Source organism: Saccopteryx leptura, chromosome X (assembly GCF_036850995.1).
Source record: "Saccopteryx leptura isolate mSacLep1 chromosome X, mSacLep1_pri_phased_curated, whole genome shotgun sequence".
NCBI classification, from domain to species: Eukaryota; Metazoa; Chordata; class Mammalia; order Chiroptera; family Emballonuridae; genus Saccopteryx; species Saccopteryx leptura.
In genome coordinates, this window is record NC_089516.1 from 31,932,101 (window position 1) to 31,959,960 (window position 27,860).

Below are 27,860 nucleotides of genomic sequence, written 5' to 3' on the forward strand. Positions count from 1 at the left end.
TGTTTTAAAGCAGCGGTCTTCAATATAAATTAAATACTCCTTTTAAGCCCTGGCTGGTTGGTTCAGTGGTAGAGTGTTGGCCTGGCATGTGGATGTCCCCAGTTAGAACAGAGCACACAGGAGAAGCAATCACCCTTTGCCCACCAGCAATGTCACCCTTTGTCCACCAGCACTGGATTTGAGTTTATCTAAACAGCCAAACACACATGATGACAACAGGTGACATCTAGCACCATTCAGTCACAAAGATATAGTAAAGGAAGCACAGCTTGCCAGCAGGGAAGCAGCAGGTTTGTTTCTTTAATAAGAGTCTTCAAAGTGGTCTAGGATCCATTCTGTGTATACCTGCCTATCCTTAAAGAGACAACACAGGTGCACTGAAGTGATAGGGTACAGCTGGATGTGGTAGCAAGCTACATACAACCAGTGTCTTTATCTCTTGTAACTGTCCCATGGACATAGTGTCCAGTTTCTCAGCAAAGAACATGCCTAGTTAGGAGAATCACTGTCACTACACTTAGCCCTAAGGTTCCCACCATGTAATACTGTCAATTGCCGCCCTCCCAATCAAGAGGAATTTCACCAGTCGGGCAGTTTTACCATAAGCAAAGTAGCCTGGTAATACACCTGACACTCCACCTTCAGTAGGGTTTCCAGGGAACAGAGCTTGAAAGTTACCCCAAGGTCAGATGTGTTCACAGAGAGGAGTAAAGAGCTTTGTTAATCATTTATTAACAAGAAAAGTTCATGTTCTTTAGCCTCTTTTTTCAGCCTCAGTAAGGACAGGTAAGTCAAAGTTGATTTTGTTCCTCTGCTATATGCTAGAATAAGGATCTGTTTCTGGTCAAAACACCAGTCTTCCTGCCCCCCCCAAAGGCCTATCCTTGGACATTCTTCTGAGTAAAGACAAGAAAAGTTATAGAAAGAAAGATAGGCATTTACCAATTCAAAGAAAGTAAGTAGGAAAACCAAGCCTGAGGTTTTGCAGCTTACCATCACAGTTCTTTTAGAAACTGACCAGCCACTTTAGTGGGTCATTTAACAAAACAGGCTTCCTCTAGACTAGGGGTATGGAGAACAATTTCTTTTAAATTCCTGAGCTAATAAACCCCTTGGTGAATTTTCTGAGCTCTTTTGACTCAGAGAACAGGGCATTCGCTACCTGGCCTAAATTTAATCAGACTTCCAGAAGAGGCTATTTTGGGGTAGAAGGTGGTAAGAATTTGAGTTGGTTTGGGTGGCAATGGACCAAAACCCTGTTCTTCCCGGTTTTCCATAGATCAAGGACACCTTCCTGAGGACTTACACGGATGCCATGCAGAATTACAACGGCAATGATGAGAGGAGCCGGGCGGTGGACCATGTGCAGCGCAGCGTAAGTTCCAGGGAAGGAAACTGGCCTGGGAACTGCCTGCGAGGTCTAGCCTTAGACTTGTGTGCTGTTGTTGATTCTCGTTCTCCAACTCTGGGTCCTATTCCATTTCTAAGGCTTGACATCCAGTATTTGTCCAGGGTCTAGTTATCTATGTAATTAGTGTCAAGAAGCACTACTGCCTCTGGCTTGCTTATTATAAATAAAGATTGTGGACATCCCAAGGAAAGCGCAAGTGACCTTAAAATCTAAAGCCTTGGAAAGGAGGTAGGTAGTGAGTATATGACAGGCTTGCTTAGAATTGGCTTTCAAAAGTTGGCATTTAGTCTGGGTGAAGAACTCAAGTAAATTGCATTCACTGGCTTGTGCAGTGTAGTGGGGATAGAGTGTACCGAGAAGAAACTGAGGATATGTCAGATGTGTGAATGTCCCATGTTGTCTGGTGCTTTACAAAGGATATGAGGAAAATAGAAGTTTTCTGCCTAGAAGCACTCAGGAGGGCAGGTGTTTGTGTTGATGCTTAATGCCCATCAGGATCACCTGGGAAGTTTTTGATGTTCGGGTGTTTTTATTTTGTTTTACTTTGGAAGCAGTATTTTTATTTTGGGGGTAACTTATTTTGACAAAATTTCAAACTTACTCAGAACAATTGCAAAAATATTATAAGGAACTATATATGTTTTACCCGTATTCACTAATTAACTATATTTTTGCCCCATTTGCTTTGTTATTCTCTATTTCAGTAGTTGGCAAATTTTTTTTCTGTAAAGGGCCAAATAGTAACTATTTTAAGCTTTGAGAGCCATGGAGTCTCTGTCACTTGAGGCTTTGAGGGCCATACATTCTCTGTCACAACTACTCAGTGCTGCCTCTGTAGCACAGAAACTACTCACGATAGGCAACACGTAAACAAAGAGGCCTGGCTGTGTCCCAATCAGAGGTGGATTTAAGGGCGAGCGCACCAGGCTCGCACCCTGGGTCCCGACTTCTGAAGGGTCCCGCAAAACTGCAACTTTACACTTTTTCCTAATGATACCAAGTTTCGTTTCATATGTTCAATTTTAACATTAATAGTCACAATATTTTTATTTATTTAAAAATATGGTTAACATGTATTTTTATTTTCCCTGTCTCTCTCTGTTTTTTAAGGGGCCCAATATTTTCTTCTGTGCCCAAGGCCTCAACTGACCTTAATCTGCCTCTGGTCCCAATAAATGTTGTTTCACAAAAGCAGGAAGCTGAGGGGTTATAGTTTACCAACACCAGCTCTCTTTCTTTTTCTATGTGCATCTTTCTCCCCTAAATCATTTATTTACTTATGAGTATAGATCCTTTGAAGAGCTCCTTAAAACCATTTTTGCCTTGGCTTCTTTATCGACACTCTTAATTGAGTTCATCCATATACATCTATTCCTTTAACAGTACTCAGTTCACACAGGCAATTTTGATACCTAAGGAGGCCATTGCTTTGCTTTAAGGAGGTCGTAAGAAAGCCAACACGACCTGGCATCTAGGACTAACTTCCTTCTCTGAGTTCAAATGGGATTCCCGGTGAGAATAATTGTTAATGGAGCCTCAGCTCTTTACTCACCAAAGCTGTGCTTGTTGACTCAGACAGAGTCTTGGCCCATATTTCTCTTTTACAAGTTACAGGATAGTGAGTGCGGAGACCGTACAGTCTTCAGTCTGCCACACTTTGATTCTTTTCCTTTCCCTGTTCACAGCTGAGCTGCTGTGGTGTCCAGAACTATACCAACTGGAGCACCAGTTCCTACTTCCCGGAGCATGGCATCCCCCTGAGCTGCTGCATGAATGACACCGATTGTAATCCCCAGGATCTGCACAATCTGACCGTGGCCTCCACCAAAGTTAACCAGAAGGTACTTGCTTCCTTTCAGGCCTGATAGGATCAGTGGACTGTTTGGGGAGGCTTTTTTTGTTTCTGTGAGATTTTGACAAGTAGGTTGAAAATGGTAACCTAGGAAGGAGTAAAGAATCTTCCTTTGTGGTTCTTTATTGCCTGGCAGAGGCATTTGAGGCTGCCCACTTCTAAGGAGAAAGCTGTGACTCAGCTCAGCCCCACATTCCTCTCTCAGCAAGAATCTACTAAACACAGTGAGGGACGTTTAACAAGTGGTTTCTGTTAACCCTGATGCTGATGTCAGCCAGGGAATGCTGGCTTTCTTCTTTCGAGGTGTCTTTCTTCTGCTTAATATATCTTCTAAACATGAAATTATTTGCAGCTGGGTGTCAGTCCTTAGCTGGAAGGGGGAGAAGAGTTGACAGACAACATCTGCTTCTGCTAGGAGGGTGGCCTTTATTTTAGGGAGTTCACTGTTATAGGAAAAGAAATAAAAAACTCCAATTTAACTCACTGTCAACATCCTCACTCCAAAAGAAATTGGAGAGAGGAAAAAATAACTGGCTAAAATATAGGTGAAAGTTAGTATGTAGTGGAATTGAAGAATATGAAATGCCGGTAGTCAGAGAAAAGGAATATCAATTTTGTATTTTGTTTTTGCAAAGACTATGTTTGAAGACATGATACAAGTGCATGAGAAGGCTATCTATATTCTTAAACATTTAGAGAAATGCCAGATATACAATATATTTTGGTAAACAAGAAGGACAATAAAAATCTACTGTTGAGTTTACCTGTTGTTATGCATCCATCAGGTAAATTTTCCTTTCTCACTAAGATAAAATTCTATTCTTGGTCTTCAAAATTCTATGTGATCTGGGCCAACTACTGAATAATTCATAGATGATAGCCATTCCCTCAAGATTAGACTGTTAAGATGTTGGTTTCTATATTTTATTCATTTAATGTTAGTAGGTATAGCATAAAAACTGCAAGGCATTGTTGCCATTCTAGAAGCTTGGTTAGTCATGCTGGGCTTATGACTTTGTTTTGGAGTGGAGAAGTAAGATGTTTAGTACTAATGTTAAGCCTAATTCGGAGGGACCCGAAACATTGAAGACAGGAACAAGCTCCGTCGTTTACGCATCAAAGCTTTATTGTCTAGCTTGGCCAAGGGGCAGCAACTCCGACAGGTGAGCGCGCTGGCCCTTTGTTCTACTTAGTTTTTATAGTTTTGTAAATGGGAAGTACAGAAGCAAATATTGTAATTAGGAGCCCCTTACCACTATTGGTAATAGTCATATGTCCTTTAACATGATAGGACCATGTTCAATTTGCAAGCCATACATCCTTTTGGAGAAAACAAAATTTACAAGCAACACAATGAGAGAAAGATGTCTCTTTACATTTTAAAAGGTATTCCTATATTATCTAGTGTTTATCTGCCATCTCTCTGTCCAGAGTCACATGTGTTAACCACACGCATTTACATAGGAGAGGTAGTTTCAGTGGGGACAAATGCCTGTGAATGGCTCATTGCTATAAGAAAAGGTTTATTTTGGCTTTTCTCTCCCTGTACCTGGCTAGCCATTCACCCTTTTCCCCACAGGTGTGGTGGAATGTCTGGGGATCTATGTTTTCCTCCCCTTTGCATTTACAATACAATGCCAAGGGCCATCCTGACTATGCCAATCACACAGTACAGAGACTATTCTCACAATTTCTCTGCACACCTTAACCCAAATTAATAAAATGTTCTCCAAGCCTCTTAAAATATTAATATTAATTCTGTAGTTTTTGGTACCTTACAACACCTGTGGGTGAAGTGGCTCAGTGGCTCCTCACTAACAGCTTCTTGTCTTGGATAAAAGGACATTTGTTCCTATGGGAATTTTCTTTTGAAACAAAAGTTTGAGGCCCATTTGCCTCTCAGTAAGGTAACTTCTGCTTTTTTTAATTAATTAATTTTTTTGATACAGACAGTGAGAGAGTCAGAGGGAGGGACAGATATGGACAGACAGAAAGGGAGAGAGATGAGAAGCATCAATTCTTCGTTGTGACATCTTAGTTGTCCATTGATTGCTTTCTCATATGTGCCTTGACCAGGGTGGGGCTGGGGGCTACAGCAGAGCAAATAACTCCTTGCTCAAGCTAGTGACTTTGGACTCTAGCCAGTGACCTTGGGCTTCAAGCCAGCAACTTTGGGCTCAAGCCAGCGACCACGGGGTCATGTCTATGATTCCACACTCAAGCTAGCAACCCCGTGCTCAAGCCAGCTGAGCCTGTGCTGAATGAAGCTGGCGACCTCAGGGTTTTGAACGTGGGTCCTCCATGTCCCAGTTTGATGCTCTATCCACTGCACCACTGCCTGGTCAGGCAACTTCTGCTTTCTTCATGGATATCCCTACTAAGCACCATACAAGTCAATGTACTGCCATTTTATGAAGTATCAAACTTACTTAACACATGCTGGGTACTCCAATTTATAAAATTCAAGAAGTGCTTTATAGCAGGGAGATTTTGGCATACTGGAGTCACAGGAGATTGTTTATAGGAGCAGCAACCCTCAACCTTTGACAAAAGTCTTTTTTATACCCTAACTTCTTATTATTTTGTGAAATTTGAGGGTCTAGAAGTCCAGAGCACAGGGTTTGGAGTTAGACTCCTGTTTAAATTCTGGCTTAGCCACTTGCTAGTCATGTGATGTTGATCAAGTTACTTAACCTCTCTTAGTCTTGATTTTTCATCTGTTAAATGGAAATAATAGTAGTTCCTGCCCCTTAGGATTGACATGAGGATTGAATGATATAAAACATCTAAAGCATGGTGCCTTGCATAGAGTAAGGTAAAAATAAATGGTAATTGTAATGTTAATGTTACTGTGATGTAAATGTCACAACAATGATGGTGAAGTTTGTCTTACACTCTACCACACTGTGGCTTCTATTAGAAATGATGCAGCCAGACCTCATAGCTGCATATCCTGTAGTGCATCTTTGTAGTCCCTACAATTATTTCCAGAAAGAATGATAGGATGGCATATTTTCTCTTTATTGATAATCTACAAATTGACCTCACTCTCCTCATCCCCCTCCCCGTAACCTACTTTACACTTTCCTGGGCACCTTAACTTCTCTCTCACTTCCTTTATACTCTTTAGCCAGGCTCTCTGAGAGGAGAAAAGTAAGTGAAAACTAATATTTCTCTACTGAATTTTATTAGATATTCTCATTTAATGCCCACATGAACAAACCTTTGAGATGAATAATTTCTCAGGTCAGAGTCTCAGAGGGCTCATCTATAAAGAATGGGAGATGAGGACAGGGTAGAGATAGTAATAGTGGATGCTCACTGAGGTCAGCTCCCCTCCCCTCTCCAGACTCTCTTCCCCAGGAGGGGAACTATTGCCACATTCTAGTAATATGGAATCCTGATGTTATAGAATAAATGCACTGTAAAAAAATCACTATAGATCTTTCGGTATCTTGAACCCTCTGCCCTGACAGCATAGACAGATGACTCTGGGCTCTTATCTGGCAGCCTGAGAAACCAACTTTGTACAAATAACTAGGAGAGAGCAGGAAGGAGGCGAGAACAGTAAAACAGGATATGTATTGTTTTCTTTGGGGGACAGATTTTATTTTGGTTTTGTTAACAGGAATGATGAAATGTCTGCAGGTTCAGCTAGCCAAAAGCAATGACAGAATCCCTCCTCCATAGGAATTCCTTGACACTTTTTAAGAGCAAGGGCAAAAGAAAGAGAGAGTTATTCTTATTGGCAGCTACTGAGATACCACTTCCCAAAACCTGTCTGGGACTAGCCATCTAATCCTGATATTGAAAATCTGCCACTTCCAGATGTTTTCCATTCATGACTGTGTTGATTTAGACATGCTGAGAGGTTGAGCAAATTACCTACTCTGTTTTTGGGTGTTTCCTAGGACACTTAGCAACCCTTTGTAGGTTTTCCTTACACCTGACAACCAGGCTTTCATTGGAGAAAATTAACAGAGATTGTCATGGGAGATAAGATCATGGTTAGTGGAGAACTTTAGGTGGAACACAAACATGACCTGTGGTTGTGTACCAAAGCAGTTTCTGCAGTCTGTACATCTGTTCTGAGACCTGGAAAATGGACTTGTGTGTTCACATGGTAAACAACAGGGCTAAATCCAGAGATGGAAAACATTTATTTAAACCTTGGTCTTGTATTACTTAAACAACAAGTAAACTAAATCATTTTCATATTCTCATTTTAAGTAAACTTCTTCCTGATATCATTCATTAATTTACTTTATTTGGAGTAAAAAATATAGTGGGGTAAGTTTCTCATAATATAATGCTTCTCAAATTTTAATAGGCATATGAAACATATGGAGATATTAGCATTCATTAACATTCATTAAAATTCATTAAAAACAAGTAACCTGGGGATTTCACAGATTCTAACTTAGTAAATCTAGAGTGGGGCCTAGAATCTGCATTTCTAACAAATTCACAGGTGCTCATGGAAGAATCTCACTTTAAGGAGCAATGTTTAGAGAGAACGATTTTGCTAGAATTGTACTAATGCCAGGCACCAGCCTCTTTTTTTCTGGTTTCTCTTACTTGTTGGAGTAGGGTTATCAAAAATCAGCTGGTTGACTGAAATCTCCTAAAATGGAGTAGAAATCATACTTCAGAAAAGTATATTCAGCTTACATGTAGAATTGGCGTTCACAGGAAAGAGAAGTCTATGCCAAATTATTTTGCAGATTAAGTTAATAACCCACTTCACCTCTCTCTAATTTTTAATTTTGGCTTTGTGTTTCCATATTTTGAGCCACCCTAACATGAGTGCTGGTCTGAATTTCATTCCTCTGCCCGACCATTGACCACCAACGTGAAGAGAAGATGCAGTGATGATGGCCAGCACAGCAAAACACTATCTTAGCTACTACCATTTGGGAAAGGGTTAGAATATTCACCTCCCTTCTCACTTTGAATTCCTCCTAACCAAAACTGCTCTCCCTTCCACTGTCTTTTGAAAAATAGCGTAATATATAGGTTCACTAGTAAAAATGAAATCAGCAAGTAAACTTCTACTATAAAGAGAGAACAAAATTTAAAAACTCCCCATGGCAATAATGTATTTCCTTTCCCACTCCTGCCCTGGCTTTCAAATTTATGTCAGGTAACTAAGGAGTAGAGTTTGTCCATTACATTGAAAACGTGTAAAAACACTGCTGTTAACTTAATGCATCTTTTTTCTCTGCAAACAGATTGTGAATGCACAGAATATCACTTATGATAAGATAAAACATTGGCAGAACTTTTACAAGCTATGAGAAGAGTTAAATTTTTAAATTTTGAATTTAAAGAAAGGAGACTTTTTTGTTGTTGTTCTTTAGGTGTTATGACAATTTAGTGTGCCTTTCTGGGCATACAAGAGTCCCTTTTATACTGTTATGAAATGAATGTTTTGATTTTTTACAGACTTTATACATTCAAGTTGAAGCTCTTTTTCAGAAAACTGGAAACCAACCACATCTTCCAAAAAGCTGAATGTGTCAGAAGTCTAGTTTGATTTGGCCCAGTTCCAAATGAATATACATATGAATTTATTCTCATTCTTTCTCCCTCCCTCCCTCCCTCCCTCCCTCCCTCTCTCACCCTTCTCTCATTACTTCCTCTCTCTCCCCCCCTGCTGTTTGACCAATGGGGCTTTTAACAGGGCTAGTGTGGGTTTTTTTGTTTTGTGTGGGGTTTTTTGTGTGTTTTTTTTGCCTTTACATTATGGTGATATACAAAATTTGGTGTTTCCTTCCTGTACTAGATTAATAAAATGTTATCCAGAATAACAACAAAATACTTGTTTAGCAACATTGTTGCACTCCAACCAGATCATTTATTTTAAATAAAGGTGGCTAAGTTTTAAACTGACTTTAAAATTAGCAAAATTGGTATTGGTTGATCACGACATTTAGAGATTTCATAATATATTAAAGGAAAGGAGAAGTGACTTGTTCAGGGGGATATACAATAGTAAATTTGTGAGAAAAACTTTAGAACATGGTTTCCCTATTTAAAAAAAAAAAAAGTCTCCTTAAGAAGAACCCCAGAACACCATGAAGTTAGCAGACATTCATTCAAACACCTTCCTCTGACCAGATAATTTCACTTTATCAAATACTTTGCTACTTGTCAAAATGCTATTAACTGTGACTATCATGCTGAGTCTTTCTGTTCAAGGATGTGGAATGCCTTTTTATATGTTCAAGTCTACCTCTATATCTCTATAGTGTTTGCTTCATAGATCTTACAGATTTATTACTAAATTTAATTTTACTACTGACATATTTGTCGATGAAAATACAGTCAACCTTTGAACAATGGGGATTTAATTGTTAGGGTCTGCATATGATATATGGATTTTTTCCCCAATAAATACTTGTACTGTTTTAGACCATGTTTGGGAGTCCATAGATGCAGAGCAACAACTATATGCATTGATCTACATCATTTTATACGGGGGACTTAGGCATCTTTGGATTTTGGTAACTGCAGAGGGTCCTGGAACCAATCCCCTGCAAATACCACAGAATAATTTAAGTTTTGAGGGAGTTGAAAGTTATGCATGAATTTTTAACTATGCAGGAATTAAAGCCCCAGCCACTGTGTAGTTCGAAGGCCAACTGTATATATATTGGATTTACTTTAAAAAAAGAAAAGAAAAGAAAACCCAGCCAGGGAATGATAGTTGGGGAGATTTAAATGAAACAAGATTAGCTATATTTTTTATTGTGATGTTAGAAGAAGGTTTGCTTGGGGTCTCATTTTACTACTCTATACTTTTTTTTGTATGCTTGAAAAATTTCATTATCATTTTAAGTGTAAAAAGAATGCTGCTAAGTTCCTAGGGTGAGCTACAAAAGTTAACAGTCCAGTCTGGCCTGGGTAAAACATGTCTCTGATACTATCTCTCTCTGTTTCTAGGGTTGTTATGATCTGGTGACCAGTTTCATGGAGACTAACATGGGAATCATTGCTGGAGTGGCTTTTGGAATCGCATTCTCCCAGGTGGCCTACATAATTGTGTGATCTAGTCAAGCCTTTCCCCTGTCTCCTGCTCTCTTTTCCCTCCCTGATCTCCAGACTCTCTGCCTGTCTCCCTCTGCCTTGGGAAAGGCTGATAGATGGGGTCATAGCTCCTTGCCCATTAGTCCTCAGGTCATCTGTTTATTGATTTTCCTTTTTCAACTTAAATGAAGTTTTGCCATCAAGGGAATATCGGTTACAGTTCAACTAATGACTAGCTCCAGAAAAACAACTTGCTTCTTCTGTAGGTCAAATGGAGGTTAACTGAACAATATGCTGGCTTAATTGGAGCATAAACAACTCCAAACATCAAATAGCTGATCTGGATTTGAGGGGAAGATTTTTTCCTGGTTGACCTATATCCCTTTTCTGTTAATTCCTGTAGACTATGTATGAAATCTCCTCCTTTAAAGAAAGCCTAAATTTAGCCAACTTTATTTGGTGTTCATTATTTATCTTTATTTTTATTGAATTTATTGGGGTACAGGTTTCAGGCATATAACTCAATTTTAATCTCTACATTTGACTGTTGTTTCTTAAGAGGAAACCAAATTTCTATATATTACATTTTATATTCCTTTATCTACTCAACCTCTAAAAAACAGTGAGAGAAGCTACACATACTCAATGATGGTACAAGATTAAGTTAAATCTAAAATTTTGTCCACCTCTACCAGGCAGTGTACTATCCCACAGACTTTTGATCTCCTGGATAAATGATATATTATTGTTATAATATTGCTATAGGTGGAAGCATTGGCATTCATATTTAACCAAATAAGAACTTTATGTTTAACTTAGAATTTTTTCAGACCAAGAGATCATTTTTTTTCAACAAAACCTAGTTTATGTTATCTCAGTAATGTGTCCACAGCTCTAATGTGCCTGAATTCTATATTGGCTCTCTCAGACAGTAATTACTTTTCTCCTGCCCCTCTGTGCCTCTTTCCTTCCTGCTGAGCAATGAGCAATACAGATGCACTTTGATCTCATCAAAGTCTAAAACTTATTATTGAAGTATAGCATTTACAGAAAAGTACATAACTTATAAGTATACAGTTTACTAAATTAACACAAAATGAACATGCCCATGTAACTGTCACTTAGATCGAGGAATTGAACATTAACCTGGTAGTTTTTGCAAATAGAGGGGCTTTGCCTTAGATAAGTTGAAAAGTTTTCTTCTAAGCAAGTTCAAAACCTAGGTGACACTTTGTTTTACGAGAACATGTGGATTCAGCCAACAAGGGTCTATATTTCTTGTGGCAGTTCTAAAATTATTTGACCATGCTTTGCTTTTTGCAGCTCATGAACTGAGTTAAACCTCAATACACCCACACACAGACAAATCAGAGTGGTGTCATAACAGTACCAATTAACTCAGTCTCTAGGGGCATTTTGGAGGAAGTTCTTGCCTTGAACTTTCTTCTGGTTGCTATCATATTCAGTAATAGCATTTTAGTAACATATCTTTCATGACAAGGGGACATTTTTAAAGGGTCCCAGGCCTCATATCCAATGTAGAAGTACAGGATGCACACGACAACTTTGCACATACAATTTAGAAATATATGTGCAGTGTCAGATTCAACCCTACCTACAGGACAGGCATGCTGGGCATTTGAGAAGAACCGTGCCCTTGGAGGAAGGAATAGTGCTGAAGTCTCTCCTAATGGCTATCCTAGAACCATAAAGGGACATGATGCTAGTAGTCTGTGTGGAGAGAAGAGAGCCTCAAAGAGCCTGGAATCTCATGGATTAAACATCTTATCATCTAAGAATATTCCCATGTGGCCATGAAAGGGTGGGATGACAATCCTATTTTTATTAGTGAGGTGACCCAAGTCATAAAGAAGCTGATTAATAGCTCTCCTCCACTTCTCTCTCACACATCCCCATAAAGGGATTCGTACTTAGACAGTGGTTACCCAGCCTAATGAGCATTAATCTGTCTGTACCACTGTGCTACCTTGAAGAAATCCCTCACATTGTAATTGGTGGTTTCCTCTATGGCCCTCTGAGGCAGTGACAGAGGGGCTTTGGCTCCAAGGAACCCCCAAACTGCAACTCTCTACAGAGATGTTAGGTCTCATAATGTATCACATAGTTAGTTGTTGAGATAAGAGAACAAAAACTAAAAAGCCCAGTGGCATTGTGCAATCAGTACCATTCACTCACATGGCCAGACAGATGCAATATGGAAGAGACTTGAGTCTTCTTATGCTCAGCTTGGAAGAGGAACAGCCATGACTGTCTTTTATTAACCATATGTGCTGGGTATTGTAGCGTTTAATGGTGCCAGCAGCCTCAGGGTTCCTGTAAGCTGAAATTGAATTCCAGATGCCAGTAGATCCGGGGCCTCTCTGAAACAATGGTGGCCACTTACCAGATGCCTATTTAAGAAGAATCAGCCATATGGATCCTCATCAATGACCTAGAACTAAACAAAGCTTTAGCCACATGTGTTCAAAAGTTGTAGGACACATGTCACAGTAAAAATTACCAAATGTTGGCCTATGTCTTAGCCTTCCTGTAATAAAGCAAGCTCTACTAAGTAGAGGCCTAGAGAGACAAAAATATGTAGGAAAGAACAAACTTCTCTATCTCCACTTTTCCTTACCTGCCCTCCACCTTCTCCTTGTCCTTTTCCTCACCTGCTCTTGTGACCTCCACACTATCATCTGTTGGAATAAACTGGCTTTACACATCTGTTGTCTCAGAAATTAAAGGTAGTAAAAAGTACAAAGAAAACTAAGCTGAGTATAGCCTTTTAATAGACTGTGCAAGAACTTTTTCCCTGTTAGCTAATTCAGCTGAGTTAAAGCACTTGAGTTTTGTTTACATCAGCAGGATTCTTGTAGGCCTTTAATACTTCTGTCCACAAACTCCTACTGCCTTTACCATCTCAAGGAAAAGCCCATTTGTCTGGACTTAATGGACATATCCTGATGCCCTATGAAATGATAGAAAGAGGTTAAGTGTATTTTGATTGGGTACCTCCCCCTGCATTTTAGGAGCTACTCTTTTACTCAAGACTTGGGGAGACACACACATAGTGGAGGGCATTACTTCCCCTGCTCCCAACATGGCCTAGAAGCCAAGAGTGAGGATGTATGAGTCTGGACACTTGCATTGCTCCAATTTTGGCATTGCTTCCCATCTTGGTTGGCCTTTCTGCTCTTTGTGTAGGCAGAAGGGTGAGAAGGGGGGGAGGGGTGTCCTCTGAAACTCTATATTTAGCATTTCTATATCCAATGTAAATAGACATAAGGCTTTCCTAGACTTGAAACCTGTTAGATTGGATCAATCCCCTACATCACGTAATGTTATAGTCCTCAATGGGGACAGTAGAACTGTTTTCCAGAAGTGGGCGTTTGAATGGCTTGTTTGAGGTTGGGCAGCTACTGTAGATACAGGATTCAAATTCTAACCTCCTCACCTGATCTGCTGTATTAAACATTTAGGCCAAAGATTACCCTTGCTCTTGCCTCAGGTAGCACCTAAAGATAAATTATTCTGTGTCTTTATAATGAAAGGGTTTGAATCTGTAGAATTAGAAGGAAAAAAGTATTCATCAGAAAATACAGATCTTCCTCCTACTCATCTATCACCTGTTCTTCACCACTGCAGAGCCTCCCCCAGGGCCCACAGGCTTCTGGGATGATTCATTGGCCAGGGATATTTTTTCTGGAACTTGTTTGCCCTTTCTAGGTAAAGGGCAGAACAAAGCTGTTGATTGCCTGGATGAGACATGGCCAAATAAGACTAACAGAGCTATTTACTCATTCCCTTAGTATTTCCAGGGTCTGATACGGTCCCTAACAGCATTTTTACAGTTTTATTTCAAACCACATTCCTTGGCACTTTCCTAAAGTCATGGAAGTTTTATTTCATTTCCTAATTAGGTCATTCACTTAAAATCGCCACAGGTATTAGAAGTATCTAAATTATTTATCTATTATTTGTCACTTTCTTGTTAATGAAGTTGCCTTTACAATGTTCTTTGCTTCCCTCTCTCTGCTTCCCTCTCCCTCAGGATTCAGGGATTAGGCCACCTTTGCCTCTCATAATGATGGCAGAGGAAGATACCCTTGCCCTGTTGCCTTTTACATCTCTTGTCTTGGCTGACCTGGGCCCTACCTCTCTCTATGCCCTCTCCCGTACCTCTTCCAGTCTGCCCTGTTCCTGGTCATTTGAAGAGACCCAGTGATACAATCTGTATTACTAGAGCTTTGTGTTGCCCAGGTCTCTCAGCTCTCTATGTTGGGGGTGCCTTGAGAAAGCCTCAAGTAAGCCTTTTAAAAACTTTTATTAAATTTATTGAGGTGACATTGGCTAATAAAAGTATACAGGTTTCAGGTGTACAATTTTATAATACATCATCTCTATATTCCATTGTGTGTTCTCCACCCCAGATCAAGTCTCCCTCCATCACCATCTCTCCCCCTTTTACTCTCGTCCACCTTTCCCCATAGGCCTTTTTGTAAACAAAGGGCCTTTTTTATCTCTCCCTTTCCTAGCTTTTCAGTTCTTGAAGAAGTAGGACCTCCCAGAGGTTTTCATGACTCAAAAGAAAGCAGAATATGTACTGAAAAGGTAGATAGTGGTAAAAATAAAATGCTACTTCAAAAATTAGATGGATGCCAATTACAAAGTCTTAGTCAATCAGATATAAATAATTTGATCTATCAATAAAACTGCCTAGACTATAGGATTAGTCATTTCACCAGCCACAGAGAGGGTGAGTGGTAGCTCTTAGGTCTCTGTCCTGAGGGGGTTTCAGCATAAGAGACAAGCTCTCCTTTTCCTGTCTCTTTCTAGGTTTAAAGCACAACTTTGTCCAAATGCCTACATACTACGGCCTTAATGCATATCAGCAGTGTGCTTCTGAAGGGCAGCCTGGGTCCCACAGAACCTACCTCTACTCTCTTTGAGGCATTTTACATATATGTAACCTTAAAAAAAGTTTTATTTTTATAAGGATAAATCTTTCAGTCTAAGGATTAATTGGGTCTAGTAGCAAACAAGCATTTTGTACTGCCTCAGACTGAAAAAGAGACATGCCATTAGACTGAACAGACTTTTTGTTATGTACCAAAAAATAATCTGGTAAAAACTGGTATTAAGTACAGCATGCTTCCTCATACACAGTCCCTTGATACTTATGGAGATGAGAAATCAAAGTTTTCTCTCAAATATGACGAATGTACTATATAGCAAATTTGAAATCAGTGACCCTGTGAATGATTCAGAACACCTACATATCTCAAATCCTAGTTTTTCTTGCACTAGTATTAACTAAAATAAAAGTCAATGTATTTAAAATACTGTTTTCACATGGCTTCTATGTGTATGTGCTTTGGTTCAGGATTATTTTTAGGAAAATCAATTTCTTAGTAGATGTTAAAAATAATTTTTAAAAATCTATCTTCTTATGTGGGCAAACAGAAGAAGTATCTTCTTGCCCCAGAAATCCAAAATATAGTAAGTTTAAAAGCAAACAACTTTGATTTTGACCTTTATTTTTAAAATTTTTGTGTCTTTGAGAAAGTCTGTCCAATGCTTAAAAATAATGGCATTCCTGTTTAGAGGGCAGAAAAAAAAATGGAGGGGCATACTGTATTTCCTAGAAAGCAGAGATTTTAGATACAAGAAATATTTAAGCATTCTAAATAATTTTCTGGCTGTTTGACTCATGAACTTCCATGGAGGCCAGGAGCATTGCAAACCATGAAGTAGAATAGTGACTATTTTAAGTTGCTTAAAACACACATGACGTCAACAAGAAGAAAACTAAAATGATAAGCTTTACAAAGAAAGGCACCTCTAGGAATTTGAAATGAAATAAAGAGCTGTCCGCTGAAAACCCTCTCTGAGAAGTTTGCAATGTAAGGTTAGAAGGAATCCTAATGGTATAGAAAGGATTTATTCTGGAAAGGAAATGGGTCTAGGCCCAGGACTGGGGGTAAGGGAAGGAGCTATTCTTGTCTGAGGGAAGAGGGTAGAACTTTCAACTCCTTGTGGGTTATCTTTGTGGTTTAGAGCAGGTTCTTTAACCTTCCCTGAACCCATTTTCTTGTCTGGAAATCTGTGATGGTAATATTGCACAAGGATGTAGTAAGGATTAAATATTTTAATATAGCTAAATGTGATATGTACATCTAATACTTATTTGTTGGCTGGAATCTGATTTTGGGGAATATCAAGTATGTTCTAGTGTGTGTTGGTCCTGGAAAATGACAGTTCTAATGAAAAGCTGTAAGGTTCAAACTCCTTGCACTTATGGAGGGAATTTTTTCATTTGGCATAATATTCTGGAGATACAGCCATGGTTCCTTTGTCTATTTGATGGTATGTACATGATACTATGTATTTTTGGCACAAAATGATGTTGGTAAGTCCAATAAGGTGATTTTTTCTTAGCTGACAGAGGTTATAGTTTGTGTATTTCACAGCACAATTTTAATTTTAAAAAAGAAGGTAAGAACCAGGGATTTCAGCAATAAAGGTAAACAGATGGACTGGAATATTCATGAGTGGGCAGAGAGACAGGAGAATGGAGTTCAGATGTTGCCCTGACCAATAGTAGGACCCAGTTTGGCTGCAGGTGTTTCACCTGAAAGTTAAAGGTGACTAGATGGAATGAACAAGAGATTCTCTCACCTACAAAGCTTGTTAAAACACCAATTTCTGGGTCCTAGCTTCCCAGAGTGATGAATGATGAACTTGATAGGTCTAGAGTGGGGCCTGAGAATTAGCATTTCTAACATGATCCCAGGTGATGCTGCTGACGTTACTGGTCTTAGAGCCACATTTGGAGTCACACTGTTCCAGATTCTCTCTAAAGTTCATTCCCACCTCTGATCCAATAAAACATGGCCAGTTGCTTAAAAAGGATTCAGTTTCGCTAAGAGACACTCCAGACCTCCACACTCATGTACATTTGGGCTCCTATCCAAAGGATGCAGATCTTCCAGAGTAAGGAAAAATAATTTTGGTTACCAGAAAGTCAAACAGATGTGCTTAAGGATGTCTTGATAGTATCATAGCAGCTTTTATCAGATCCACCTATGCTAAAGGTTAAGTCAAGGCACAAACACAGGTAAGACAATTGAGGTCTTCTGAGGAGGTGGAAATATGCTGTTACTGGGTGTACTGGGGCCCCTGAAAAACTAGGAGGTAGACTTTGGCTGTAGATGGATTCATTTAGGCCTAAGATAGCTACATGCCTGAGACACTAAGAGAAATTAAAGCCCCACCTTTCCCTTTCACCCCCATCCCTGAACCTTCAGAAGCCATGACTTTATTACTTCTTCGCTGGCAAACTCACCTAGTCAAGAAGAGTGTCTCATGTCTTAAGAAAAGAACTATTATTTGTTCAACTGGGTATGGCTGGAGTATTACACTATGTTGAGATATATTCCAATGCATATGCTTATTGTTTGGGCATTAAAAAGATATTTTTACTAATTCTGTGGTACTTAGTTTTCTTCATTACTGTCATAACATATGAACATGTTTTAATACAACATACTTATGTGTCAAAGCTGATTTTAAATGGCCAGAGTTAACTAGAACCTTACGGCCAGTTTAAGAACTTCCAGTTGTCCCCTACTAGCAGTTAGACTCCCTAAGTCTTAGATCCCACAACTGAAATCGGGCCTGGTCTTTTTCTCTAGTGCTCTTTCACCATTCGTGTACAAAAGCCCTCAAATGTTAAAAATTCTATTTGGGGGGTGTCAAAGTAGGGTGTAATTCAGTGATGTGAGATTCCTGTTCTCATTTTTCTTCCTGGCAACAGCTGATTGGCATGCTGCTGGCCTGCTGTCTGTCCCGGTTCATCACAGCCAACCAGTATGAGATGGTGTAAGGAGAAGGTGAGTGATGGTGGGGAGTGTTTAATTTCAGGTTTCTCCCTTTTGGGCACATACCACCTTTCAAAGGGCAAGAGTACTGCCCAACCACTTAACTACTTGTTCTTGGTGGCACTGTTCCATGTATCAAAACCTCATTTCTGTGATGCTAGGGAGAAGATACAATCATTGTTATTGTGGAAAGTGTGTAAATGCTCTTTTCAGCTTGTTACCTTATTTTAAGTCTTTATTCATGATGAGTTACTCACATGTCTTCATCTCTCTCTCAGTCTTTCAAGAACGACGGAATAAGAGACCTGATTTAAAAAGGAACTGCAGCAATCCTTGAAAGACTTCCAAAGAATGTTACAGCACAGTACATATTACACCTGCTCTGCTCCTCCTAACCCCCTACCCCGTGTGCAACTTATACTCCCACACATTCTCTACCCTGCCTTTCAACCTAAATCATGTGTAGTGTTCCATTTTGTGAAGCCCTGTTGTGCCAGAGTATAGTCAGATTCCGTGCATCTAGTCCTAGACTCCTCCATCTGTATTTGGTCCAACTGCAGCTCATCATAGGTGAATGGTTATCACAACACCACTGGCCTCCTGGGCCCTGCATGTAGTTTGGGAGGCTCCTGTTAACCCTTCATTATGATTGATAAATGCCAGACCCCTTGATTTAGAATACCCAAATCTGTTTTTTTTTGGCTTAATCTCCTTTGGTTTGTTTTCCCTTTACTAAGGCTCTTTCCTACCTTCTGTAGGCTGCCTAGGACATATAAAGAGGTACATCAGTAATTGTTCACGAGGAGGAAAAAGCATGCGTGATGCATGAAGGAAATTGTTCAGCTTTAGGTGGTCTCCTTGCTCATTTTTGTTACATGACTGGGTATGTATAGACAGTTTAGTGCATCTATGCCTCTCACTTGAAACCTGTAATATAATGCTGTATTGTTGCTTCCCATGAAGGAAATAATATTACTTTTTTTTCTCCAATTAATTGCTATTGTGTTATTTTACTTTTTTCTGTATTTTTTCTTTGCATTAATATTATAGACATTGAGGATATAATCAAATCAATTAAAAAATGAGTGTGAAGGGGGAACAAATGTCAAAATATTTTTAAAAGATCTTAATAAATAATGCCTCTAGCATGCCAAGAAGAATGCATTAATATTGTGAACATTTGTGATACATGTATTAATAAATAGAGTCATTACAAATTGCTGTGTTCTGGTTTTGTTCTTTAGTTACTGCAGAAATTTTAAGCACATATTTCTACTCTATCTTGTTGCACGAAGAATTGGAGGTGGACTACCTTACACACTGACATACCCTTCCATACATGCTCTTGCCAACCCCACCCCACCAAAATAGCATCAGGCAGCATAAAAGCAGAAGAGTTAGATTTTTTAAATAGAAATTTCAGAAACTTACATCATTTATCATAAACAGGATATATTGTTGGCTGAAAAAATAGAACTTTTATTTTACTTCAGGTTAGAGGCAGAAAGATTTCAGCAGAGTTTTTCAAAGCCTGGATGTCATTTATTATTATTATTATTATTATTATTATTATTATTATTATTATAAAAGGAAATGAGCATTTATTCTTTCCTTCTTGTTTTCTAATGAACATGTATTCTTCTCTGGATGAAATGCACTCCATCTAGGAAAGAGATGGCATCACACAACACCATTTAGTGGTCCCAATGCCCTGGTTTGTATTAAAGAATAAATACATTTGATTGAAATAACAGTTTAGAATAGGCACAATATATATTATCTATGATTTATTTTTTTATTAATTAATCATTCTTAAAAAAAAAAACACAGTAAAGTCATACATTGATCTGTTTGCCAAATAGGTGATATAAAAAGCTCCCTCTTCTGTGTGGAGCAACCTACAATTAGTAGGGAGAATCCATTCTAATCATATCCTTTTACTAGCCTGAATTTTGCATGAGGTAGACCTTAAAAGGCTTACAAAGGACACTGTCCTAAACCTTCAGATATACCCTCTTTAAAAAGACAATATTTTTAGACAATTGAAGATATCTACTCTAAAGAAACATTCGTCACTCAAAACATTTCAAAGTCCATTTTAATGGACTTTTTATTATATATTGAAATGAGGCTTTTCTGTGAAATCCTAAATATCCCTACCATGATTTACCTGTTTTTAAACTATACATTCATTACTATTCCTATTGTTTATTTTATTTTATTCTTACTCTCTGTACTATTTTATTTTTATTGTTTACACACATTTAATTGTCAGTTTTAAAAGCATCTGGACAAAATTTTTTTTGTTTTGTTTTGTTTTTGTATTTTTCTGAAGCTGGAAACGGGGAGAGACAGTCAGACAGACTCCCGCATGCGCCTGACCGGGATCCACTTGGCACGCTCACCAGGGGCGACGCTCTGCCCACCAGGGGGCGATGCTCTGCCCCTCCGGAGCGTCGCTCTGTTGCGACCAGAGCCACTCTAGCGCCTGGGTCAGAGGCCAAGGAGCCATCCCCAGCGCCCGGGCCATCTTTGCTCCAATGGAGCCTCGCTGCGGGAGGGGAAGAGAGAGACAGAGAGGAAGGAGAGGGGGAGGGGTGGAGAAGCAGATGGGCGCTTCTCCTGTGTGCCCTGGCCAGGAATCCAACCCGGGACTTCTGCACGCCAGGCCAGGGGCCCTGGACAAAATTTAAGCTGAAAGATATTTGAGATTATAATCATATACCACCCCAGAAATTGATGTCTTGGTGTTTGGCCTGGCCATTGAGTTTTTTTCTTTTTTTTTGGGGGGGGGGGGGGATTTTGGTTTGTTTGTCTTTGAGCTTCTTAGGTGATTCTAATGTGCAGCTAGGGTCAGACACCCCTGTACTAGGACCTGAATCCAGATTTCTGTTGTCACCTAATGCCCCACTTCTATCCCATGTACCTGAGATTATTTCGTTCTGCTTAATGCATGCTTGTTTTCGCCTCATCATTTCCTGTCATTTTCCCTGTTTGGTATGCCTCTTCCAAGTCCTCCATCTTCAAAGACCATCTCTTCCTGATGACATTCTTCCTGATGACTCCAGTCCTAACTCTCTCCACATGTTATTTTCTAATAGAACGTGGTACACTTCTTCCATCCAATTTATGAAGTTGTTATAATGTCTTACTTTTAAAATATTTTTTAAATTGATTTTACAATAGAAAGAGAGGAAGGGGGGAAAGAGAGAGACAATTTGTTGTTCCACTTATTTATGCACTCATTGGTTGATTCTTGTATGTGCCCTGACCAAGGATCGAACCCACAACTTTGGCATATGGGGACAATGCTCTAAGCAATTCAACAGCCTGGCAAAGGTTATTTTTGAAATCTTAATGGCTCTAGATTGGTTATCTTACTTATTTCGAATATATTTTTTATTTCTCTTATTTAATCATTCCAGAAATTTGTCTATTTTGTAGCTTTCAAAAAAACACCTTTTTTGGTTTGATCTTCACTATTGTTTGTTTTCTATTTCATTAATTTCTGCTCCTTTTCTCATTCTACTTTCTTTGGATTTCCTTGGATTTTTCTCTAATATTTTGTGTTAATATTTTAAAATATATTTTCTAATATGTTCATGAAAGGCTGTACATTTTTTCTAGGTGCTGTTTAGCTACATTTCAGTTTTGATGTAACAATTTTTATTGTCTTTTAGTTCTAACATTTTGCAATTTCCATTAAGATTTGTGAATTTAATGACAAATTAGAAGTTGTTTCATAAAGTTTCCAAATGTGTAGAATTTGAAGCTGTTCTTTTGTTTTAACAAAATTTGGTTTATAAGATAGAGATATTTTTATTTGCTGAGGCTTGCTTTATGCCCCAGTAAATGGGAAGTGTTTGTTCTGTATGTGCTTTAAAAGTATGTCTTTAATTGTAGGGAGTGGGTTTAGACCAAGCTTGCAAATATAAGCAAATAGTAAATTTTGTATTATTCAAATTGGCTGAGTTCTTATAAATATTTTGTCTGTTTGACCTATCAGGTTCTGAGAATGATGCATTAAACCTCCCCACAATGATTGTAGATTTTGTCAATTTTGCTTTATATAGTTTTAAGTTATATTTTTAGGGACATGCAAGTTTAAGATTATTTCTCATTGATGAATTATTTGTTATTATAATGAACTTACCTGCTTTATCTCTAATTATGTTTTCTTTTTCCTTTTACAGTTCATTTTGTCTGATATTACACTTGTTACAATTACTTTTTTGAAATATATACAGGGGTTGATAAAAGTAGGTTTATAGTTGTGAGCACATAATACACAGAGTTTATTCTTGTATTAGTATTTATTTATTGTTGTTATTATTGTTGTTGTTGTTATTATTACTACCAACCTACTTTTGCCCACCCCTGTATTTGCCAAGGCTATTATTCTATATTACTGTGTTTAACCTTTCTATGTAATATTTTGATTATGTCTCTTAAACAGCATATAACTGCATTTTGTTTTCTTTTTCACTCAATCTGAGAAAGTCTTTTGTGAAAATATCTAGTTATACTTTGTTATTACTAATATATTGTTTTATTTCTACTACATTATTTTTTTTTGTCTACTATTTCCTATTTTTCTTGTACCCTACTTTTTCTTTGAAATTATACATTGCATGTAAATTGTTTTTAGTGGTTAACCTTAACATGTATACTTGAAATGTAAAGTTAATCAGAATGTCCATCATCCTCCAAAGTAACACAGAGACCTTGGAATATTTTAGTTCCAGTCACCTCTCACTTAACTTCCATGGTTTTGTTGCCTGGCATTTTATTTCTACCGTCTCTCCAAATGAATCATCACTGTTGGTGTGTTTAAGGTTTATTTACACTTCCCTGCATGTGTATGTACCCACTTTTGGTGTTGTTTTGTTTTAACTATTGCAACTTTGATCTCAGTACTTAGGGTTCATTTTTTTATTATTATTATCGAAGTACATGTTTTGTTTTTTATTTCATCAAGGGTTCTGTACATGGTAAATAATCTAAATCTTTGTCTGAAAAATCTTCATCCTTTCTCTTGGTTGATAGGTTAACTGGGGATAAAATTCAAGATTTGTAGTTGAGGGTATTTCTTTTACTATTATTGATAATAAGTCTATTTATTTCTTGGTTAAAAATTTCTCTTTGCCTTTGATGCTCCTCTTCTACATATGATGGATACTTTCTAATTCTATATTCTATGTCTCTTTCAGCACTGCTTTTCAACCACTGGACCTTAGACCAGTGTCTGTCTGCCAAATTTCATAGCAGTCCATGAAAGTGTTAACTATAGAGTTAATTCTTTCATGGATTGGCACAAAATTTCTGGCAAACCAGCATCAGTCTGAGGACTGATGGCTAAAAAACAGTTTTAGAGTATTTCTTTTTTTTCATGTCTTTATTTCTTATAGACCATCCAGGATAATCTCAGTTGTCTTCCCATTCTCTCCTCCAATTTGTCTTATTTGTTTTAATAGTAAGTTATTTTTTCCTTTCTTTTTTAAAACCTCTATACCTTTTATAGTGCTGTGATCTACTGTGAAAGCACAACTTGGGGGAAGGAATTCAGCTTCTGAGCTTATTCAGATGATTGTTGACAGCCCTTGGTCACTTGCTATCTAGGCCTCTCTAATAGGGTTCTCTGATGCCTCCATTGAGGTGCTTGACAACTGGCTTGCCCGTAGATGAAAATTCAAGAGAGAAGGGAGTAAGAAAAAATGTTCAAGACAGAGGCTACTTTTTTATAACCTAACATCAGAAGGGACATACCATCACTTCTGTAATATTCTACTTGTTAGAAGTTCGTGAATAAGACTAGCCCGAAAAGCAGGGCAGGGGATTACACAGATGTGTGAATACGAGGAGGTTGGATTCATTGGAGACCATCTTAGAGGCTGCCTGCCACCCTGTACTTGATTTGCTTTCATTTGGAACATATTGAATGACACACACAGTTAACAGAGAATAGCAACTAAATTTAGGAATACAACTGTTCTACAAGTAAGTTTACACTCCACTTTCTTTGATCTTGGTGTTTTCCATTTCTTTCATGACTAGCCAAGGCTTTTTTTCACACTACCTCCTGAAATGTTTCTGTTAGAATTCCTAATGGTCAGCAAAATCAAATGCTGCAAGTGTTCAAATACAGTCATCCCTCGCCATATCGCGGTTCACTTTTCACAGTCTCACTGTATTGCAGAATTTTAAATTGTATATATGTAATTCTGTGTCGTAGATTTTTCGTTATATCACAGGATTTTGCAGTATATAGGTATTTTTATACATTTATTTTAATTATTTTTGCGGTAAAATAAGCATTTTCTAGCCTAAAAATTGAAAACAATATAAAATATTAAAACATTTTAAAAGAATATTAAATATAAATAAAATACGTAGCATACAGCAGATGAGTAGACAAAGATTCGCACATATGGAAAATGCAGCTACAGCTGCTTCTGCTTGAGCTGGTTTGTGGGCCTGCGAGCTCATGCCCATGTGGGAAAGGTTAATAACAGAGTCAGAAAGGTTTATAAAAGTGTGAGAGGGTTTATGAAGCCTTAAAATACATATGAATAATAAAATAAATATAAGGTCACTACTTCATGGATTTTTACCTATTGCAAGGGGTTCTAGAACCTAATCCCTGCGATAGGCAAAGGACCACTGTATATTAGAACTATATTTTTTCATTATCTTCGAAGATTTTCTAATTTCTACACATCTGCTCTCTTGAAAATATATATTAGTTATCCTGTTTTTGTACCACACATTTCTTTTTAAAATATCTATGAAGAGAAATCTTTATAAAAAATGACTTGGTATTTGATATTTTTTTTTACCCTTTTTCATGAAGATTAATTATTTGAAATGATAGTACAGGTAAATAAAAGACACAGTGGGATTATTTTTTTATTTCTAAATCTTTTTGGTAGAAAATGATTAAATTTTAAGGAGACATTGATAAACTGATGAATTAATATGACCACAGTACTCTCTAGAATTAAGTAATGGTCTATAAATCATGTTATGGTTGAGAGGATTTGTGGTAGTCTGGTTGTACAGGATTGTGTGCAGGGAAGTGAAACATGCTGGGCATTTTTTCCTTTAAATATTGGGTTTGTGAGAGCTCAAACTTGGACTGTCTTCTTCATGCTCTCCTCCTGGGAAATTTTATACATCCTTGTTGCGTTAGTGACCATGTATATGCCAATAACTTCCATTTTCAAACATCCAGCCCACATATATTGGAGCTACAGCTTTGTACAGTTTAGCTGCCAACAACCCCAGGACTGAAAGGACAGAAATAGTAATGGGATTTAGCCGGTTTGCACCAGTTTGGCAGACCGATACCTAATTTTTTGTTGAGCTCAGTGAACTGGTTGTTAAAATGGCACTTGTAATCAGGGTTCTCTCTAAGGTGGGCACCTGGGCAGCCACCCAATGTGGAAATCACAAATTTACATTTCTTGCTCTTTTTCAACATTCATCTGTGCAACAGCATATTCTAAGCACCCATAGTCATGTTCATTCCGTCCATAGGTGAAAAAAATTGCAAGTGAGGGTGCCAATCAAGAAGCAATATGAAAATATTTAAATATTTAAATATTTTAAATAACAGTTTTATTGTTTTTTCAAGTATTATTTAATATTTTTTCATTAATATTTTAAAACTCTTATAATCTAGTTTGGGGTACCTCTTTTATTGTTCTTATTTAAGTATTAAATGCATGGAATAATAATCTACCTTTTGGTGTATCATTTTTTTATATTTAAAACAGTCATCAAGATAGAGAACCTGTTGTTAAATTATTTAAATTCCATTACTGGATAGAAGCCCAGAGTGGTGACAGTGGTGAGTCTGACTTAGACAACACATTGAGGGTTGGTATGGATCAGTCTGGTTTGAATGAAAAGAAATGGGAATTTTGGGTAAATTTCCTCTATGCATTCCATAGATATTTATTAACACTATGCCAGGCATCATTCTGAATGTGTGACTACAATGATGACAAGACAAAGCAGGCCTTTGCCTTCATGCAACTTACATTTTTTAACAGAAGCAAGATGATAAGTGTGTGAATGAATAAAATTAGTGATATGTTTTAGAAAGAAAATGAAAATGGGTAACATTCATGATGTTACTTTATATGTTATTTTAAACAGTCCAACTTTCACTATATGTTTTAATTCCTTTTTGAGCCTGGGGAGTCAGGCCTTGACATCCTCTCATCTGAATTAATTTAAGGTGAGCTACCATCAGATTTGTACATACATGAAGTTTAGATCAGATAGTGGAGCCCCAGGTGGCTGTTTGTATGTATGGAAGCCAGCATTTTATGATTATGTAAACAAGCCTAAAGTCATTCCACAGATAAGGACCCTGAAGACTCTTCAGGAAATTCAGTTTAATTATAGTTATTCTTTTGCAAAGAAGACTTAACTTTGTATAGAAAGGCATAACAATGGACATGGTATATGCATTAATAAGGAATGTGTATGCTATAATCATCATTGATTAACTTGGTGGATAAGCTCTGGCCCTTCACCCTGGGAAACACACCAGTTCTACATATTTTATACAGGGTTTCCTGTATGATTGGATTTGAAGAAAGGGTTTCATAGGTTACGAAAAGGGTGTGAAAATCACTGAGTTTGATTATGATGCGACAGAGAGGAATCAGAGCCACACAAATGGTGGCCTAAATCAGCAGTGTGTGCTTAGCCTGAGAGCTTGTGACACATGCAAAATCTCAGGCCCCACCCAAAATCTGCATTTTAACAAGATCTCCAGGGGATTCATATTCACAAATATTTGAGAAGTGCTGATTTAGGCCACTGGTTTCCAATCTTGGCTGTGTTTTGCAATCACCTGGGAATGAAAGGTCCCCAGAGGATTTTGATGTGCAGCCAAGTCTAAGAACACTTATTTAGGCCACAGACTGATTGATGTCCTGAAAATGTGGGCTGTTTGGCCACCTGGTAAACCAGGTTTACAGTGTAAGTCAATCAGATAGAACCTCCACACACACCCCAGCTCAGCCCAACATCCTTCTTGCATATGAAATTAGTACATAATGAATGGAGAATGGCTAGTCTTGCAGTGGAGGAGGGGTGGAGTGGTGAGGGCATTGAGAATTCCTTTCCAACAGATGGTATCATTTATCAGCTGGTTTAGACAACAGCAAGATCTCATTTATATGCAGTGAGTTTCTCTCTTCACTAGGGATTAACTCAGTAGAAACACTCAGAAAGACTAGCCTTCTTGCTACTCATTCTAACCAGTTAAATTTATTTTATGTAATTGTGTGCAATAATTTATCTGTGAAATTCCTCCAGGCAAGGCAGTATATAGAATGGACTTATGCATTTAAGTCAAAACAGCAGGGGATTGTTGAGGGACAGGAGAAGGTGACTGGACGTTCAGAAAAGTATACCTTTGGGAGGGCACCTCTTCTTTCTGTTAAACCCACCTCTGTCTCCCAGAAATGGGGTTTGACAAATTCTATCTGCATTAGACATTTCAAATTTTTTAATTCCTTTTTATTGAGGTAACATTTTTAATAACATATAAATTTCAGGTGTACAACATACAGTAATTTGACACCTTTATACTTTATTGTGTACTCAACACAAAAAGTCTATTTTTTATCTGTTATCATATATTTGACCCATTTTGCCTTCCCCCACC

The 27,860-nt window shown here is 38.0% G+C and overlaps 1 protein-coding gene across 1 annotated transcript in view; it reads left to right on the plus strand.

Moving 5' to 3' along the window:
• TSPAN7 (tetraspanin 7) overlaps positions 1-19,392 on the plus strand; it is a 145,747-nt gene extending 126,355 nt beyond the window's left edge. Inside the window, exons 4-8 of the mRNA XM_066357171.1 lie at positions 1,280-1,375; positions 3,097-3,252; positions 10,209-10,292; positions 18,112-18,187; positions 18,454-19,392. Of these exons, the coding sequence (XP_066213268.1) occupies positions 1,280-1,375; positions 3,097-3,252; positions 10,209-10,292; positions 18,112-18,180 (405 nt within the window). The 3' untranslated portion in view covers positions 18,181-18,187; positions 18,454-19,392. The remainder of the gene's footprint in view (positions 1-1,279; positions 1,376-3,096; positions 3,253-10,208; positions 10,293-18,111; positions 18,188-18,453) is intronic.
• Positions 19,393-27,860: the final 8,468 nt, after the last annotated feature.